The 16640-nt window shown below is 38.5% G+C and overlaps 1 protein-coding gene across 3 annotated transcripts in view; it reads right to left on the bottom strand.

The window, feature by feature from the left end:
• The window catches only part of LOC124286983 (autism susceptibility gene 2 protein homolog), a 249675-nt gene that overhangs the window by 62699 nt on the left and 170336 nt on the right, over nt 1-16640 (bottom strand). For 2 of the 3 annotated variants that reach the window (XM_046723445.1, XM_046723448.1), the window contains one exon: nt 11054-11086. The exons of the other annotated variant lie outside the window; for it this stretch is intronic. In XM_046723445.1, coding sequence (XP_046579401.1) covers nt 11054-11086 — 33 coding nt within the window. The remainder of the gene's footprint in view (nt 1-11053; nt 11087-16640) is intronic. 3 annotated transcript variants of the gene reach the window in all.

Raw genomic sequence — 16640 nt, 5'->3', positions numbered from 1 at the left:
AGTTGAGGCAGATTTGGTGTGAGTTTGATGAGGTGAGTTTTGTGGTGTTCTGAGGTGAGTTGGTTAAGTGAGTTCGGTGATGCAAGAGTCCAATTCAAAATTCTATAATGTAATTCAACATGCATGTTACAATTTCAGGCAACTGAATCTCCAACAATAACATGATGAGCAGTTTCAACACAATAAGCATCCATCAAGCTTATTTTGAAAACAGAATCTTACCTTGGTTTGGTAGTTTAATCCCGATCAGGTGTTGCCATATATCCACAATCAAAGAGTCACAAATAATATGTATGTTGACCACTACACATAAAGTGGACCGACAAGGGCCAAACTCTGATCATCTTCTGTACGGATCCGAAAACGATGAGCTTCATCATGAGATCAGTAATGCAATCCTTTAGCATCTAAACCACGGACCAAATCGTCCTCATCAAGAAGCAAACAGAGAGCTCTGTTAAGGATTAATACCATCACAGTTAAGAACATCCCCAGCAAATTATTCCTTCAGAGGACACTATTCGTCACATTACCAACACATTGAAGCAATAAAGATCCAATGTCCAGACCTTCAGTAGTCTCCTCCAAGTACAATCCACAATGACTAACCACCGTCTGGAGCGTCCAGTCTCCTCACACTGACCAGTCTTCACCCAATTACACGGCCTCACCACCAAGGGAGGTCATCAGGAATGGACAGGGGGCGTGGCAGTCATTGAGGCGTGTGTATCGGCAACATTCAATCTGACAGAAATTACACCCCTGAACGATGTAACTTTTCTCAAGCCTAATGCAACGGTTGTAATTTTCCGTTTGACTGATCCAGCAAACGCTAGGTTATAAGCTTTCCCCACGGCTGGTGTCCCGCCCCGACTCCATTACAGCCTACCTGGACCTTATGTGGCTCCCCCTGGTGGCACATCAATACCCCCGCCCAGGAATAGGGAACAAATTCAGGTGCCTCTCATTAAAGCCCATGATATACCTTGACTGAATCTGATCGTTCACAAGCTACTAATCACCTCGCAATGGCATCCCATGGGGGATAATTTCATCCTGGTCTGCCAATCAACTAAAGGCGAATTTGATAAGATAATGGCGCAGTTATCAGTCGATGAATCACTAGCGTATCAACAAATTATAGGAATTAGTCTTCTTCTAGAGCAGCAGACAAAATTCACCATATCTAGAGATGAGAGAGCACGGCTTGGACAGACGACCCAAATATAGCGTGGTGTCTTATTGTACATGAAACAGGCCCAGCTATGTAATGACTGATTATAGGGGCTCGTTAAGTGTCTTTGAAATTGTAGCTCGTTAACATTCGGCCCGCTTGCAGACTCTTTAAACGTTGGATTAGAGAACACACTGCTGTCTGCAGCTGAAAGTTTCTTTGAACGTGTTAAAATTGACTTTTACTTCAAATTCAATTTGGAACCGCACCGTATAATCAAAGGGCGACTCCAGAGGATCAAATTTGTTCGTGTATTTTATAAAAATCTATATTTCCATCTAAAGTGAAAGATGATGGCACCCTTATTTTTAACAACTCTGAGTGAGTGAGTGAGTGAGTGAGTGAGTGAGTGAGTGAGTGAGCGAACACAATAGTCCACAATATTATGGCTATTGTACATGTAGCCCAATAGCCCTTTTACATACCAGTGTTTACTTGCATGCTCAATGATCCATAGCTTCAAGTTACAAGAAACTTGAGTGGAGAGAAAAATACCTTTCATTTTGGCCACTGAATAATGCCCAGAATGATGTAAGCGTAACAAAGAGTAAGTGGTGAATCATATGAGTGCTTTGAGAACACAGCAGAGAGACACCAAGACCGGGGCTCCACACACTGCACACTGGAATCAAACCCAGATCTTATAAAGAAGGAATGCTTCAACCATGGAGTGAGTGAGTGAGTTAATATTTAATATCACATCGGCAATATTTCAGCCATATCGTGACGAGAACATGGTGTGTGATGTGAAGAACCAGTATGTATCATGTTCCAATATGAACATTAAAACAATGAGTACAAGTAATCACGCTCATCCTCACCAACCAATGGTTGATAGTACGAACACATATCAATGAAAAGTAACACCAACACTAAACCTATCAGGAGAGACAAAGGTGTGACATGTCACACTTTGTACCCAGAATGTTTCTCACAAAAAATACACAAAAACATGAAATCTCTGAAATGCTTCCGCCAAACTCCCAAATGTCTCAAACATCATCAAAAGAAACAGAACAATGAAAAACTACCTGTTCCATGCTCCAGCCTCGTTCAGTGTGAGCAACCAGGCCATCAGATGCCAACCTGCCCGCATACCCTACACCGACATTCATATTCGCCTCAGTCCCTACATTAGCATAAATGCAAACCGATGGTATTACTGGTGTATATTGATATTCACAACATAACTCTTCATCACGCCATGTATCGCTACACTCCCTGCCATGCCCTGTTAGTCCACATAAAAGCCTCAACAACAATACAATAGAATATTAAATAATATTTGTGAATTTTTCACCAAACCATTGAAACTTGCCAAGAATAGCAATAAGCATTATTTAATGTCAATTCCTGCAAAAATGTGAAAAATATGCAAAGAGTAATTTATGGTGCAGCAAAAAGCACCTGGCTTGAAATTCAATATGGCTTCAAATACAAAGCTGATCCTCTTCATCAGATAAATTCAATTGTCAACAAGAAAATAGCTCCATCAAATCCAAGACGATTCAAAGAATTTGACAAATGAGGCCAGCTTTTGGGGGGGTCACATCAAGGTGATAGAATTCTTTTCACCATAATTTCGCCTTTAATGCCCAATGGAATCTGATTCAACTGATAATCGAGACTGATTATTCTCCGGTGTTGACGTCTTATATTTAAACAAAACCTATCCCTACAAATCTAAGATTCTCATCACGTAGACCTCCAATGATAAATTGTGAACAAGTAATATCATTAAAAATCATCTTCTTCAGCATCTTCTTAGCAAACTGGTTGTGTTCTATGCAACAAATTGCAGCCCCAAGATCTCTTGATATACCAGCGCCTAACTAGTTAGACAATTTTTTGGTCTACGTTGTTCCAATTATTGGAAACATTGGAAGCAAAGAGACCAGTATTTATCCCGGTGTGATATCGCTGTGCTTGCACTGTCACCCAACAGGACGACGGCTGTTCAGGATGACAATTAGATGGTGCCGATGGGGTTTGTCCTTAGGGATAACGCCGAATCCACTTGGGCTGTGAAATAACAAGTGTATTTGCTGCTCAAATTATAGACCTCGGGGAAATTCTATGTGGAGGCAAATGAAATTTATTGGAAATTCTATTTTTCTTGTTGATGAGAGTTCCTCGCGTTGATTGTCGCCCCGGTGTGCAGTGTACGCAAATTGGATCTCGATTTCACTGCGAATAATGCAATTTTCATGCAAACTGCTCGGGAGTCTTGGCACAGGGTACTGTTGCAACCGTGACCCCAATCAGTATCAGCAATGGCTCCCAAGGGGCCAATAGGCCCATGAATATCAGGGAGACTCTAGGCAGGCTACGATCAGTGTCATAAATTGTTTCAAAGCCCCTGGGTACATTCATACCAACACAGACAGATACCTTCAAACACCATTCCATCTCATGGCCGTGGACAAGGTAAAACTTTTACAACTCCCAGTACACCAGCGAGCGCCACACCGTGTATGGCAGCTAAAAAGGTTTCATGGCAAATTCATCATAAAGAGGCTACTGTGAACAAGACGGGCCTCACGAGTGTCAATCAGCCAATCAAATCGGGTCTCCTTCCCTGTGATCTCTGCATTAAAACTGTAGTCTCTCACACACATTAACATCCTCTGGAGCGACTTGATGGCGATCGCTGTATCTGCAGCCTTTGAAGAGTAACAGGGAACTATCAAATCAAACACAACGTGTTAATATGTGGATCTATAAATAATGTGTTTATCAGTAGTGGCTGGTTGGCAAGTTTAACACCTAATTATCGCCTTAGTGCTAAAGCTTCGAAATCCAATTGCGCGTAATTACCTAACATAAAGGCTTGATTATCTTGTTCAGTAGTGTTAACAAGCTTTCTTATCTCAGACTCTTCAAAGAGACACATATATTACTGGCGGCTGAAGGCTCACTTTCAGGCATAAATACCACATTAACCAAAAACATCCCCAATTTCTTCAGTTTCAGGAGCGGAATGCAACAGCTTCTAAAGTTAAAGTCAAAATTCTTGATTTATATCTGTCAGGCATAAAAACTCAAGCTCTGTGTAAAAACATCAAATGAGCATCCATGCTCAAGTGCAAGTAAGTGCATATGGATGAAAAGATAGAATTTAACATTAGCTGTTGGTAAAATAAGCTCCTACCAAATCAAATTATGTTATTTATAAAAGAGCGAAAACAATCTGAGACCTCTAAACAAGATTAAAATCTCTTCAAGGTTAGGAGTTTCTCTTCAGTAATATTTCTCGAGGCTCATTCATATCCAGATTACAAGGCACTGTGAAACAAAGGCTTTGACCTTCACTTTAATAACAAATTCGCAGGAGCTAAATTGCTTTTATTTTTAACCTCTGTAAAAAGCCAGCACCGAGATTACCGAAGCCTAAATTCCTGTTTGATTTTCAGTAATGTAATCTTGGTTGCTTGTTACAAATGTAATCATCTATTACAAAAACCACCGAAGGTCAGAAAAGTAAGCAAAGTTGGATGAACTTGTTTAACAAGTCAAGCAGCGTGAAATGAACACCTTGTGATCATTCATGTCATATCTCATCACAGGATAATTATCTGTGAAAGAAATGTCAAAATACAAAAATGGTTGACAAGATTCGTCCATTTTCAAGGATAGGGGAAAAAGCATAATAACATTTCAATTTGTACATTTCACAGCACATAAGTCATTTATCTATCTGTCATGTCTATTTCACAAAATCACTCCATCTATGCCTTGATTGATTGATTGATGAAACAAATCAGAATGAAACAGACCAATACCAATTTAACAATAAGGTACGAGAAATAATGTCGCACAAATATTTTAAAGGAAAATACACAACCTATGTAGAAAAAACAGGTGTCGACAGCAACAACAAATGTCATTGACAAATATCGATGTCAATAACAAGGAGCGAGACCTTTATACGAGCTGGGGTTTCATCGATTGAAAATGTCAGAATCAATGTATTGACTATCGACTAACACAGAAATATGAAAGAATCAAGTTTTCCTGAACTTTTCTTGGGTAGCATATCTTGATGTAAGTTGACAATAGGACTGACTCATTCAGCAAGGGTAGAGAAAAATAAACTATTTACACCAGTAATTCAATAATCAAAATTAGGCTGATGAAATCAAAGTTAAAAATTGATTTTTCAGGGTTCTTACTATCAATCTTACCTAGAGCACTTTTAAAAAACGCAAACATGTCATTGAATTATCAACTTTGAACCATTATTGATAAATTTGAGAAAGTATAAACAAAGAAAAATTACTCATACATCAACATGGCGATAAACAATGACTCTTATATTAGCGGTGATGTTGCTTATTTCAAATGGTTGTAAATATCACAGGTGATATATACACCCGTCTATGACCTAGCCATCATCTCCGACCTTTACAGCTGCACTGACAGGTATATCCACTCACAGGTAAATCTCTTAAACAGGTGTAAATGTCATTAAGGAAGGTGTTAGGCCACAATGTGATAATAAACCATCTGGCAGAATAAAATCGCACACCATAATACCGAATCAAAGCTTTACGAGATTTTAAGCCATCTGGAAGATTAGGCGGATTTGGTGTTTAACTGTTCCATCTGCTGAACCGAAATCTGATCTGGTATGTGTTGGAAATTGACAAAAGCTGTCGTTATTAATGTGAAATCAGATCCCTTGATTGTCTAAGCATATTTCACAGATCCATCATGGGAATACAATAGTATTATCTGTTAGCCCGATAACCCGTTTTCATCAATTCCATGACATAAAAATTGAACGTATCTTCTTTCAGAAGCCATTTAGTCTCATTATCATCTTCAGTCAACATTTTATGGGTGTCATCAGTTTCCTCTTTCTCGATGCTATCATCATCATCAATAAAAAATGAGATCATTTACAGAATAATGATAACAATAACCCATGACTTAAAGGAACCAACCATCTAATGCCATTACAGTAATAGTGTTTGATTTTATAACGTCTTCATATCACAACTATAAACCACTTGGGTACCCATGTGGGGAATCAAACCCACATTCTAACTGTGAAAAGCTGATGCCTGAACCATAGGGCCACCCACTGCTCTCTTCAAGTAATAAATAATAATAATCATCACAAAAGTGTTATTGAAAATTCCTTCATGAAATATAATGCCAATCACAATCCTCACAATAATATTATCAAAATTTCCCATCCAAACCATTTCAAATTTTCATACAAAACAAATGAAACTATCATCATTATGATCACCATCAAATGAAATGTCATCATAGTTACAAAAATGCCAACCTTTTTCTCTATAAATTTGTAAATATAAATAATCATGATTTTGACATTCATTTCGAACTGACAATTCTTCCTCAACCATGTGCATTCATACACAACATAAGAACTAAAGCGTTCATTTCCCTCTTAAAACACTAAAGTGGTTCCAACAGCTTCATTCCTTTCGTTCTGCCATGTTTGTTGGACTCACTGAGGAGAGGAAGAACACCCTTAGCCTCAACAACTGACACAAGTGGATGTGCTACAACATGTACGCTAACTGATCGCAGAGCAACTTTCAGCACAACCAGGCATCAGGAAGCAATAGCGCCCTCACAATAAAACTGTAAATGTCCAATCATGTTCACAAGTTCAACTCTCTAAGACTCTTGAAACTTGCTCCACTCTAAAGCAAATCTGTACATGTACTTCACTACTTCCTGATTAACAATACCAACACTACAATGTAAAAAAATGTCACTTCGATTCTAGCAATAAAATTCTTCCTCAGAACTTTTCAATCTTGGCTTGAAAATATTATGTCATATTTTCATAAATCTAGCCAGTTGTTCAATATTTTTTTTTTATGCACACGCCCAGTTTAATCTTCAGGATATAAATAATCGAACCGGTATGTATATTCGAAAATGAAAACTCACATTCTGTTGGCACAGACAATATCCAGGTCAGCGATGTTAAAGAAATCGACAGCAGGGCCAGACAACTGGTAATTTCATATTCATACGTCAATATTAGTCCAAATCCTGCAATTTGCGAAGCCAAGGCTGGGAACCTGTGATACTGACGACTGATTGACGGCAATAAGCACCAAACTGACAGCATAAAGCCCCTGATTCAACATGTACATGACAGTTATGCAATTCTCTTAGCTGAAATGGACAACATAAAGCCCATATCAGATTGAAGCTCCCACGAGTCAGGACGACTGTAACCTGTATTATACATTACAACATGGAGTAACATCGATAACAACCGGCAGATATCTGACGCAAGATGGATCAAATACATTTCACTTACATAAACACCTTTCACAAAATGTGTAACATTTGCCTGACCCTTGCCAAAGTGGTATAACACTCATATTAACCCCCTGGGCATGGTTTAAGTGATACTTACATGAAATAAACATATGTAATAACACTTTGAACCAGTCACTCTGGACTAATTAGCTGGATCTGTTATGTACTTAATGTGCTATTGACATGTAATAGACCTGAAATGTCATAATCATTCATGACATGTTTCCACTCTTGCGATAATGGGGATTAGGAGAATTTACGGATTTTAGCCTTAAATTCCGTGGGCAGCATCAATGTTTGCAACAAAACAAATACACATATTTTTTTCATCCGGTATTTTATTTAAAAATTAAACTTGTAGCATTATAGTTGGCAGCTTTGAAGTGCAAATAGTGCAAATCACATTGGAAAAAAATATGTACACCTGTGAAAGACAATATAGAATAAATATGAAATATCTATTGACACACATATTGCCCCTGAGAAAACATGTTGCCAAACTCCAAACCATCAGCGGAGATTCATTGAAAGATTAATTTTATATATGATCTGACAGAAGTGCCAGTTCTAACCTTACAGAATGGAAACCAATCCATTCTTAAATTTCAAAGATCAAGAGCCAAAAAAATTGGCTTCCCTCTTGAATCGAAATGGAACAAGTATCTAATTGCAATGGATCCATTACAATACAATAACGAATTTTTAGGAACTAAAATCTCTGCCATTAAACAGGAATCATTTTGATGAATTAAAAATATATGAGTGCTTTTCTCATTTGTTCAAAGACAAGGAAATAGAAGATTACTGAGAAATAAGATATTCAAATTTATCTGCTACATAAGTATATGCTGAGAAGGGAAACATATGGCAAATAATCTTCCAATTATATTTGTCTTAGCCGGAAATTCTAGATAGGAATGAGAAAGTCTGAAGGTAACTTGACCAGAGTTATGTAGTGTACACTTGTGCAAATCCTAGAACAGCTCTTTCTCTAAAATCTTTCTTTAAAACTTTTCCCATTCTCCTTTCTTCCACCATCTTGTTTTTAGACTGTCTATACCTAACATTATCCACCAAGTCTTGTCTGCTTGCCCCATCACCAATCATCCTTTTCCCGACCTTAAAACATCTTGACATCATATTGATTTCTATTTCTCCACCTCAAAGCATTGTTCATGTCATACCACCTTTCATTTCCCCACCTCAAAACATCGTTCATGTCATACCACCTTTCATTTCCCCACCTCAAAACATCGTTCACGTCATACCACCTTTCATTTCCCTACCTCAAAACATCGTTCACGTCATACCACCTTTCATTTCCCCACCTCCAAACATCGTTCATATCATACCACCTTTCATTTCCCTACCTCAAAACATCGTTCAAGTCATACCACCTTTCATTTCCCTACCTCAAAACATTGTTCACGTCATACCACCTTTCACTTCCCTACCTTAAACCATCTTGACATCATATTGCCTTTTATTTCCCCACCGCAAAACACCCTTCATGTCATACCACCTTCCATTTTCCCTCTGCAACCATCTTGACATCATATTGCCTTCTATTTCCCCACCTCAAACATCCTTCACGTCATACCACCTTTCATTTCCCTACCTCAAAACATTGTTCACGTCATGCCACCTTTCATTTCCCTACCTCCAAACATCGTTCACGTCATACCACCTTTCATTTCCCTACCTCAAAACATCGTTCAAGTCATACCACCTTTCATTTCCCTACTTCAAAACATTGTTCATGTCATACCACCTTTCACTTCCCTACCTTAAACCATCTTGACATCATATTGCCTTTTATTTCCCCACCACGAAACACCCTTCATGTCATACCACCTTCCATTTTCCCTCTGCAACCATCTTGACATCATATTGCCTTCTATTTCCACACTTCAAACATCCTTCACGTCATACCATCTTTCATTTCCCCACCTAAATAAATCCTTCATGTTATAATGCCTTCCATTTCCCCTACTCAAACCATCTTGACATCATACTGGTTTCTATTTCCCCATCTCAAAACATCCTTCACGTCATATTGTCTTCTATTTCCCCACGCCAACCATCTGACATCATATTTCCCCACCTCAAATCACAGTCAGTTTGTCTTGTAGTTTATTCCCTACCCCTAACTGTCCACAATCTGCCAACTAACAACACCACTTGTATCTCTTTATCAAACCCCTAAATTTAATGTTTCAAGCCCAATCTACATCTACTGGAATTTCATCAACATCACCCTACAGCCTGAATTCTTTCTTTTGTCAGTTGACACACAGAGAAAAATATTATCTTGCTGGAAAAACATGCAGCCATGATTGTAACACGGAAGTCACAAACAAGCCAATTCTTCCTAACTCCCTACTGGAATAGGCATACACATAAATCATAGAAATACACGTTTAGCCTTATTAATAACCATAGTTCACCATAATAATAGCCCATGCTATGTTAACTGCTGATGAAACACGACCTCGGTTTAAGTCAACATAGCCATAAGAGCAAACACACATACACATCTCATTGGCACTTACTATCGACACACCAATAACACGACAGGTGAATGGTTGCTCTGTCTGATACCATTCTACTTACCTGCAATGTACCAGCCATTAAGAGCAAAAGACGAGAATATGTTTCATCGCATGAACGATCAAAGACAAATTATTGGATTGGGCTATTACAGTCAATCGCCCATAGCAAGATTGAACTGAGAATAGCTGAGAAAGTCCAGTTATGTACAGATGAAAGAGTGTATGTTGGAGGGTGGAGATGAGTTATAATAGTAATTGACATGCTCATGTGGACATTAATGCTTTGAGACGACAGATATTAGCATGTAGAAAAGCATGATTTGTTTAATATTAGAGAATTTATTTTTATAACATAATTTATTTACTGTACACATGTGATGTAAAAGCTTGTTATCATTCATGCAGCTTTTTTTCAAATTATATTAGATCAAAAGATTAGTGATTTTATCATCACTAATGTTTTATCTGTAGAGGTAAATTAGGTAAGGTTGAATACAGGGTAAGCCATATGAAAAATGCAGAAACACTGTGAACAATAATGATTATTTCACACCGATCATGACGCATTCTAGACTACACGACAAAAGCTTTGCAACGGGATGAAAAGAAAATCACCAAAAAAGACAATCTGTCCCACTTCACTATACGGCTCCATAACTACAAAGCCCAACAATGCCAGGACTGAGGAAGCAGACGGCTTGTCCTCTGCGGTCAGCCATACAACACACTGGTCATTTAGTGGACACTCGAGCCGAGCAGGGTCAGCTTGAACCTTGCCATAGAGACGAGGAAGGGTGATTCACGCGCTAGCCCTTTCACACTCGAGTAAACATGGCTGATACTCTACACTCTTTGAACGCAATTTTCTGTTCATCCCCATGTCAATGTCAGAAATGGACGCGCAATACACAACAAAACAATTGCTATCTACGACGGACAAAAACTCAGCACCTACCTGGTCATCTTCACTCTCACTTTCACATTCAGGCTGAAAGAGTATGAGACAAAGCTCATTAATATTCACGGAGCACAGTAAACAGGGCAAAGCATGATGGGTAAAGCTGACCTGCTAAAATATTGATCAGCTTCTATCGGCCTGCAATTGGCGTAACACGGAGCTACGCACGGCCTCTCCAGTTGTCGGATAACATAGGAGCTCTTCATTTATGTCAACCATTTTCATCCTAATTGTTTGCCAACATCGGATGCAGTCGGATAGGAGGTCGGTGGTGTGATACTCTTCTATCTTGGTATGATTGATCTGTATCTATCAGACCCATTTACACACAAATAACCATTAATTTCGGACAATGAAGTCAATACTGTTTAGTGAATAAAGGAGCGAGATTGCAATATTGATGTGTTAAGTGTACTCCCTCGGTTTTGTTTTCATTATTTCAATATAGCCCGGTTATTTCATTAGTATATATGGATTCATAACAATTAAGTACTCAATAAGCAGTCCAGCTTTGGAGTTCTTAATAACAATTCTGTTGTATAGGAGAACATTCTGTACCATAAGCAAAGCTTTTATTTGTTTTGTCTTTTCCATTAAAGAAAACTTTGCCTTATTTGTTTGGATTTTTACATTCAAAAACACATTGTTCCTATCATAAACTTATTAATGATTTCAATTTTTTGTCACACGCCATTAAAAAGCTGGTAATAACTTATTGAATCTTTTCTTAAATATTCACCAGTTGTGTTAGTTTACACAAAACTATTTTTTTTGGTAGCGCTTTTCATAAGCCGAAAATATAATATCGCTAGAGTATTCATTCAATGTAAAAAAATCCTATTTCAATATAAGACAGAGAACCAAATAATTGGACGCCAAATCAAAGGTCAGAGTATTAAAAGAAAATACATCTTAAAGCCCATCAATTTAACTGACATGATTCATCTCTTAAAAATCAAGGAAGAAACTCGGCAAACTTCTTGACATAAAATGATTGCGGAATCAAACTGCGGCATATAAGCGAGATTGACAACATCGTCGTGGCTCCAATGTCATTTGTCAGACTCATATCAAAGAAGAGGCATTTGAAAACAGTAGCCACAATCATTCGGCTGCTCTCACTTCCATTAACTGGTATGCTTTACTGACAAACTATCAATTTTAATCTGATATTCAATATGGTTCTTTCTCTGATCTCAAATGATTACTTTCCTGGGTTAAAAACTTCGATCGGAACATGACAGCTTGAAAAGAATCTTACATTGATATTAGTATTGCTGATTGATAAAGAAGTCGTAAAAGCATGTTTTGTCGGACCAAATCATTTCTCAAACCAATACTTTAAATAAATTTTTACTTTGAAAGTGAAATTTCAGGCGCACATTAGATCTTTCGGTTGAAAGATGGAAAGTATTTTATAAAAATGTTTTTCGGTCATTATGATAGTTTTTACGAAGATTAAACAGTTTTTTTTAGGGCAGACAAGAAGTCTGATACTTGTGAACTGCTTGTCATAAAACTACTGACGTCAGTAATATGTATTTCTTCTCACAAATATCCAAAACAATGTTAGCAGAAGGCCATTGCTGTTTCAAAGTGAAAACAAAGAATCCTAGTGATTAAAAACTCTTAGCATTAGAACTCAGATAGTAATTATATACAATTCTATTGAAAATATCAGGATCTATTTCTTTTGAAAAAATCAGGATCCTTGCAGTTGGAAATTTGAAAAGGATGCTTACAGCCAAACACATCAATACGAGTATTTTTGCGAAATTGAGAATACTCATCAATAAAATCCACAATAAAAACCTATACTGGCTTACTGTTTGAAAACAGATCATCAACTAATGAACTTCTCATGTACACCTTGAGAAGTTGTAAATCGTTTTTCAGAGAGTAAGAACCGAATACCGTTATTTGGCACCATTCAGTAGATAAAGACCTACCATTAATTGAAACTACCATCATTGCTTTCCGAACTGGAGTACTTCATTTAAATCATATTTTCTAATTCACACCAACGGCACTTGATCTTGATATAGTAGACGTCAATTCATCAATTATCCCACCAAATACCAATAACATTAGTTAGGATCGTGTTCCCTTCAATTATCATCACCTAACCAGACCTTGCAAACATGGTCTCCTTTTGCGGGTTTGTAATGATCGTTTGGTCATGCCTGGCACCCACAACAACCAATCACAGAGCCATTCTCCTGCGCTTCCTGCCTTTGTCATGGCAACTCCCTGTACGACCGCCATATTACTTCCAGCCGGCAAAAAAAGCAATTACGTCTGCTCCTGGTGCACGGAAACGGACAAGTTTTCCAGAGTGGTGCAATTTCCTGCGATGTGATTGGTGTTTGGAAACGACTGTTTGAGTTTGTCTTGTCGCTGGCTGGATGTCTTCAAACGGACATGTCGGTGGTATAGTTGGTGCGAGATAAGGTATTATGACTAGGACAGTTAGGGTTGGGACAATCGATGCCTTCGCCGTCTGTGGAGTAAGTCTTCTTCGTTGACCTTGCTCCCTATGACCTTGCATCAGTTTTGACAACTCTGCCCAAATACCTCATCAATGGAATCATGGATCATGGAATCACAGATGTGTCTGTTAGAAAAACAAAGTCTAAGAGAGCTGATGGTGACCTTACAATGGGCAACAAAACTGGCAGCCCAAACTGCCATTTGTAACCAATATGTGCACACGATCTGCATCAGGAATCTAGGACCACATGGCCCCCTGTTAACCTTGATGGCTTCTTCAAATGAGTCCAGATGTGGTGATGTCCACATTAGCAAGTGTCCAAACTAACAAAGAAAGCATGAAATATATGAACATACATGATATTCATCCAAATATGTTTAAGTTGACACTTCCCAAGTAAGCATTAACAATATGTTTCAGGGGGTTGACTTCATAATTCAAAATTGGCAAGACTATTTTCAGCTAAAATAGTCTTTCATACGGAAGCGCCTTTGAGCAGGACACATCTGGATATTGGCGCTATATAAATCTCTCTATATTATTATTATTTATATACCTCAACTTTTGTTGAAACAATATCAGTATTTTTCCATTTTCAAAGAAATGAACATTCCTTGAATATGAAACAATTCAAATCTAAACATATATGTTTATTTGGCGGGTGGGTAGTTGGCGGTGTCCATTATGAAAAACTGAAAATATATAACCCCGAACTGGTAAAAAGCGTGGTTGATGTTATGACTATGAGCAAAGACTGCAGCCATTAGAGTATGATGAGACACTACTGAGTGATGGATGGAGCCAACTGCAAACTCCCAGAACCCACTCCAAAGTCTTGCGGCCAATTCCCAAGTCCCAGAACCTACTCAGAAGTCCTGCGGCCAATTCCCAAGTCCCAGAACCTACTCCGAAGACATGGAGCAACTCCCAAATCCCAGAGCCTATTCCAAGTCTCAGAGCCAACTACCAAGTCCTGGAGCCTACTCCCAAGTCCTGGAGCCTACTCCCAAGTCCTGGAGCCTACTCCCAAGTCCTGGAGCCTACTCCCAAGTCACGGAGCCTACTCCCAAGTCACGGAGCCCGGCACACTGACCCATGCCTTCTCCTAGTGTGATCACCATCAGTTGCTGGGAACCAGTTCGAACCCAGATTCCCCATAGGATGACAGTGAGTTTTGGAAAGTCACAAGGACTGTGTGAAAATTCTGCAGCTCACATATATTCAGTTATATTTTACATCTAAATTGGACACAAGCTTGTATTCAGCAATCTTTCACTAAGCAAAAATGGAGCCTTTAGTCTTTAATTCTGGGGCAAGTTGAGAGTTTCCAGTAGATGAATGAAGGTTTGGGCAATATGTCATCAATATCACTGCAGGAGACACCAGAAATGGGTTTCATTGAATTTGTACACGTTGGGAATCAAACAAGTAACATCGGATTGATGAGCAAACACTCTTACCACTAAACTACCCTGGAGCTGCACCAATAATTCAAAGGCCGATTGATCGAACTAGCATGCACCTTCCATATAACCACAGCTACATTAATGTGAACACGTGGGGGTCAACAGCCCCATTACTTGTGGACTAGATGGGCCATGTATCACAGTTATAAAACAGGCGAGTTTTAGTGCTGAGAAATGGGCCATTTGGGATTTGTTAAGGGTCAACGACAAGTGGTCATGATTAATTGAAAAAATGTATTAGCTGTTTCATGGACGACATTCATTAATCTACAGCATGAACACTATTAACCATTTAAGGAATTTCTCTTTACACTATAAAACATCTTTATTTCTTGGATGGTAATTAACTGAAAACACCTGTTAGTCTGAAAACTAATAAAATGTAACAGTACCCTCAATATATTTGAAATTCCCCTAGTCCTCAGGATACCCTTATCATATGTATCAGTATATATTTATATTTGTCTAATGAATGTTTTACAATTGTTTCAGGGTATTTAAATCATTTATGAGAAATACACTTGGCCTTTATGTGAACAACACCCCATGTCACGAAACAGTCTCGGTTTCAACAGGAAGAAGGGTTGGTGGGGTAGCCTAGTGGTTAAAGCGTTTGAGGTTCGATTCCCCACATGGGTACAATGTGTGAAGCCCATTTCTGATATCCCCTGCCATGATATTGCTTGAATATTGCTAAAAGCACCATAAAACAATACTCACTCACTTCAACAGGAAGAGGTGAGGTGAAATTGGGTTTAATGTCGGACTTGAGAATATTTCACTCATATGACGACGTGCATGTGTGTGTATGTGTATGTGCGGCTGCTTGTACTAGCCCAGACTTAAGCTGGTTTTATAGTGCTAGCCCACTGAGATACCATGCCGCAGTGAAGCATGAATACCCCACTCAGACACATTATACTGACTCCGAGCCGACCAGTCTTTGTTGTACCCATTAATGTCGAACGCCAGGCAGGGACCAACAAGTACCATATTTTAACGTCTTTTGGTATGACGCGGTCAGGGATCGAACCCGCGACCTTCCGCTCTCCAGGCAGACGCTCTAACCACTACGCCACGGAGGCGGTCCTCAACAAGAAGAGACGGGGAATAGGAAGAATAATGAACTTGTGCTCATTTCTATTCATTTGTAATTCAGCTTCTAAGCAATTGTAATGTCTAATACCAATTGTACTCCATACACAAAACTTCACCTGAGTCTCAGTCTATGGAAAGTACAAAACTTTCTATTCACATTGCGAAAAGCTTTAAAACAAACTTGCCCTTCCTGAATAGAGCAAACTTTTAACTTGACAAAAAAAATCCATTTCAGAAAAAGATCTCTCATAAAGTTTTGACAAGCTACTGTCATACTGTATATCCTCGGCAAATATCACCCGAAACCTCTAACTGAACAACATACATTGAGACAGCTATATGACAAGCAGAGAGAGGCAAAAACACATCTACAAAACAAAACGAAAAGAAGAGATATCAGTTTGTTTCTTGAATAATAATATCTGTCAAGCTCCGAGCATATTAACAATTCAAAGAACTTGAGTGTCAGATTTCAGCTTGCTATCTCAGCTGCTTTGTTGGTTATTTTCTTATGCATCTACAAAGTCTA

This window comes from Haliotis rubra, unplaced genomic scaffold (genome assembly GCF_003918875.1).
Source record: "Haliotis rubra isolate DU_JTF1 unplaced genomic scaffold, ASM391887v1 Scf398, whole genome shotgun sequence".
Lineage (NCBI taxonomy): Eukaryota > Metazoa > Mollusca > Gastropoda > Lepetellida > Haliotidae > Haliotis > Haliotis rubra.
The sequence above is the reverse complement of the archived record's forward strand: the minus strand, read 5'-3'. Positions and strand labels throughout refer to the sequence as shown.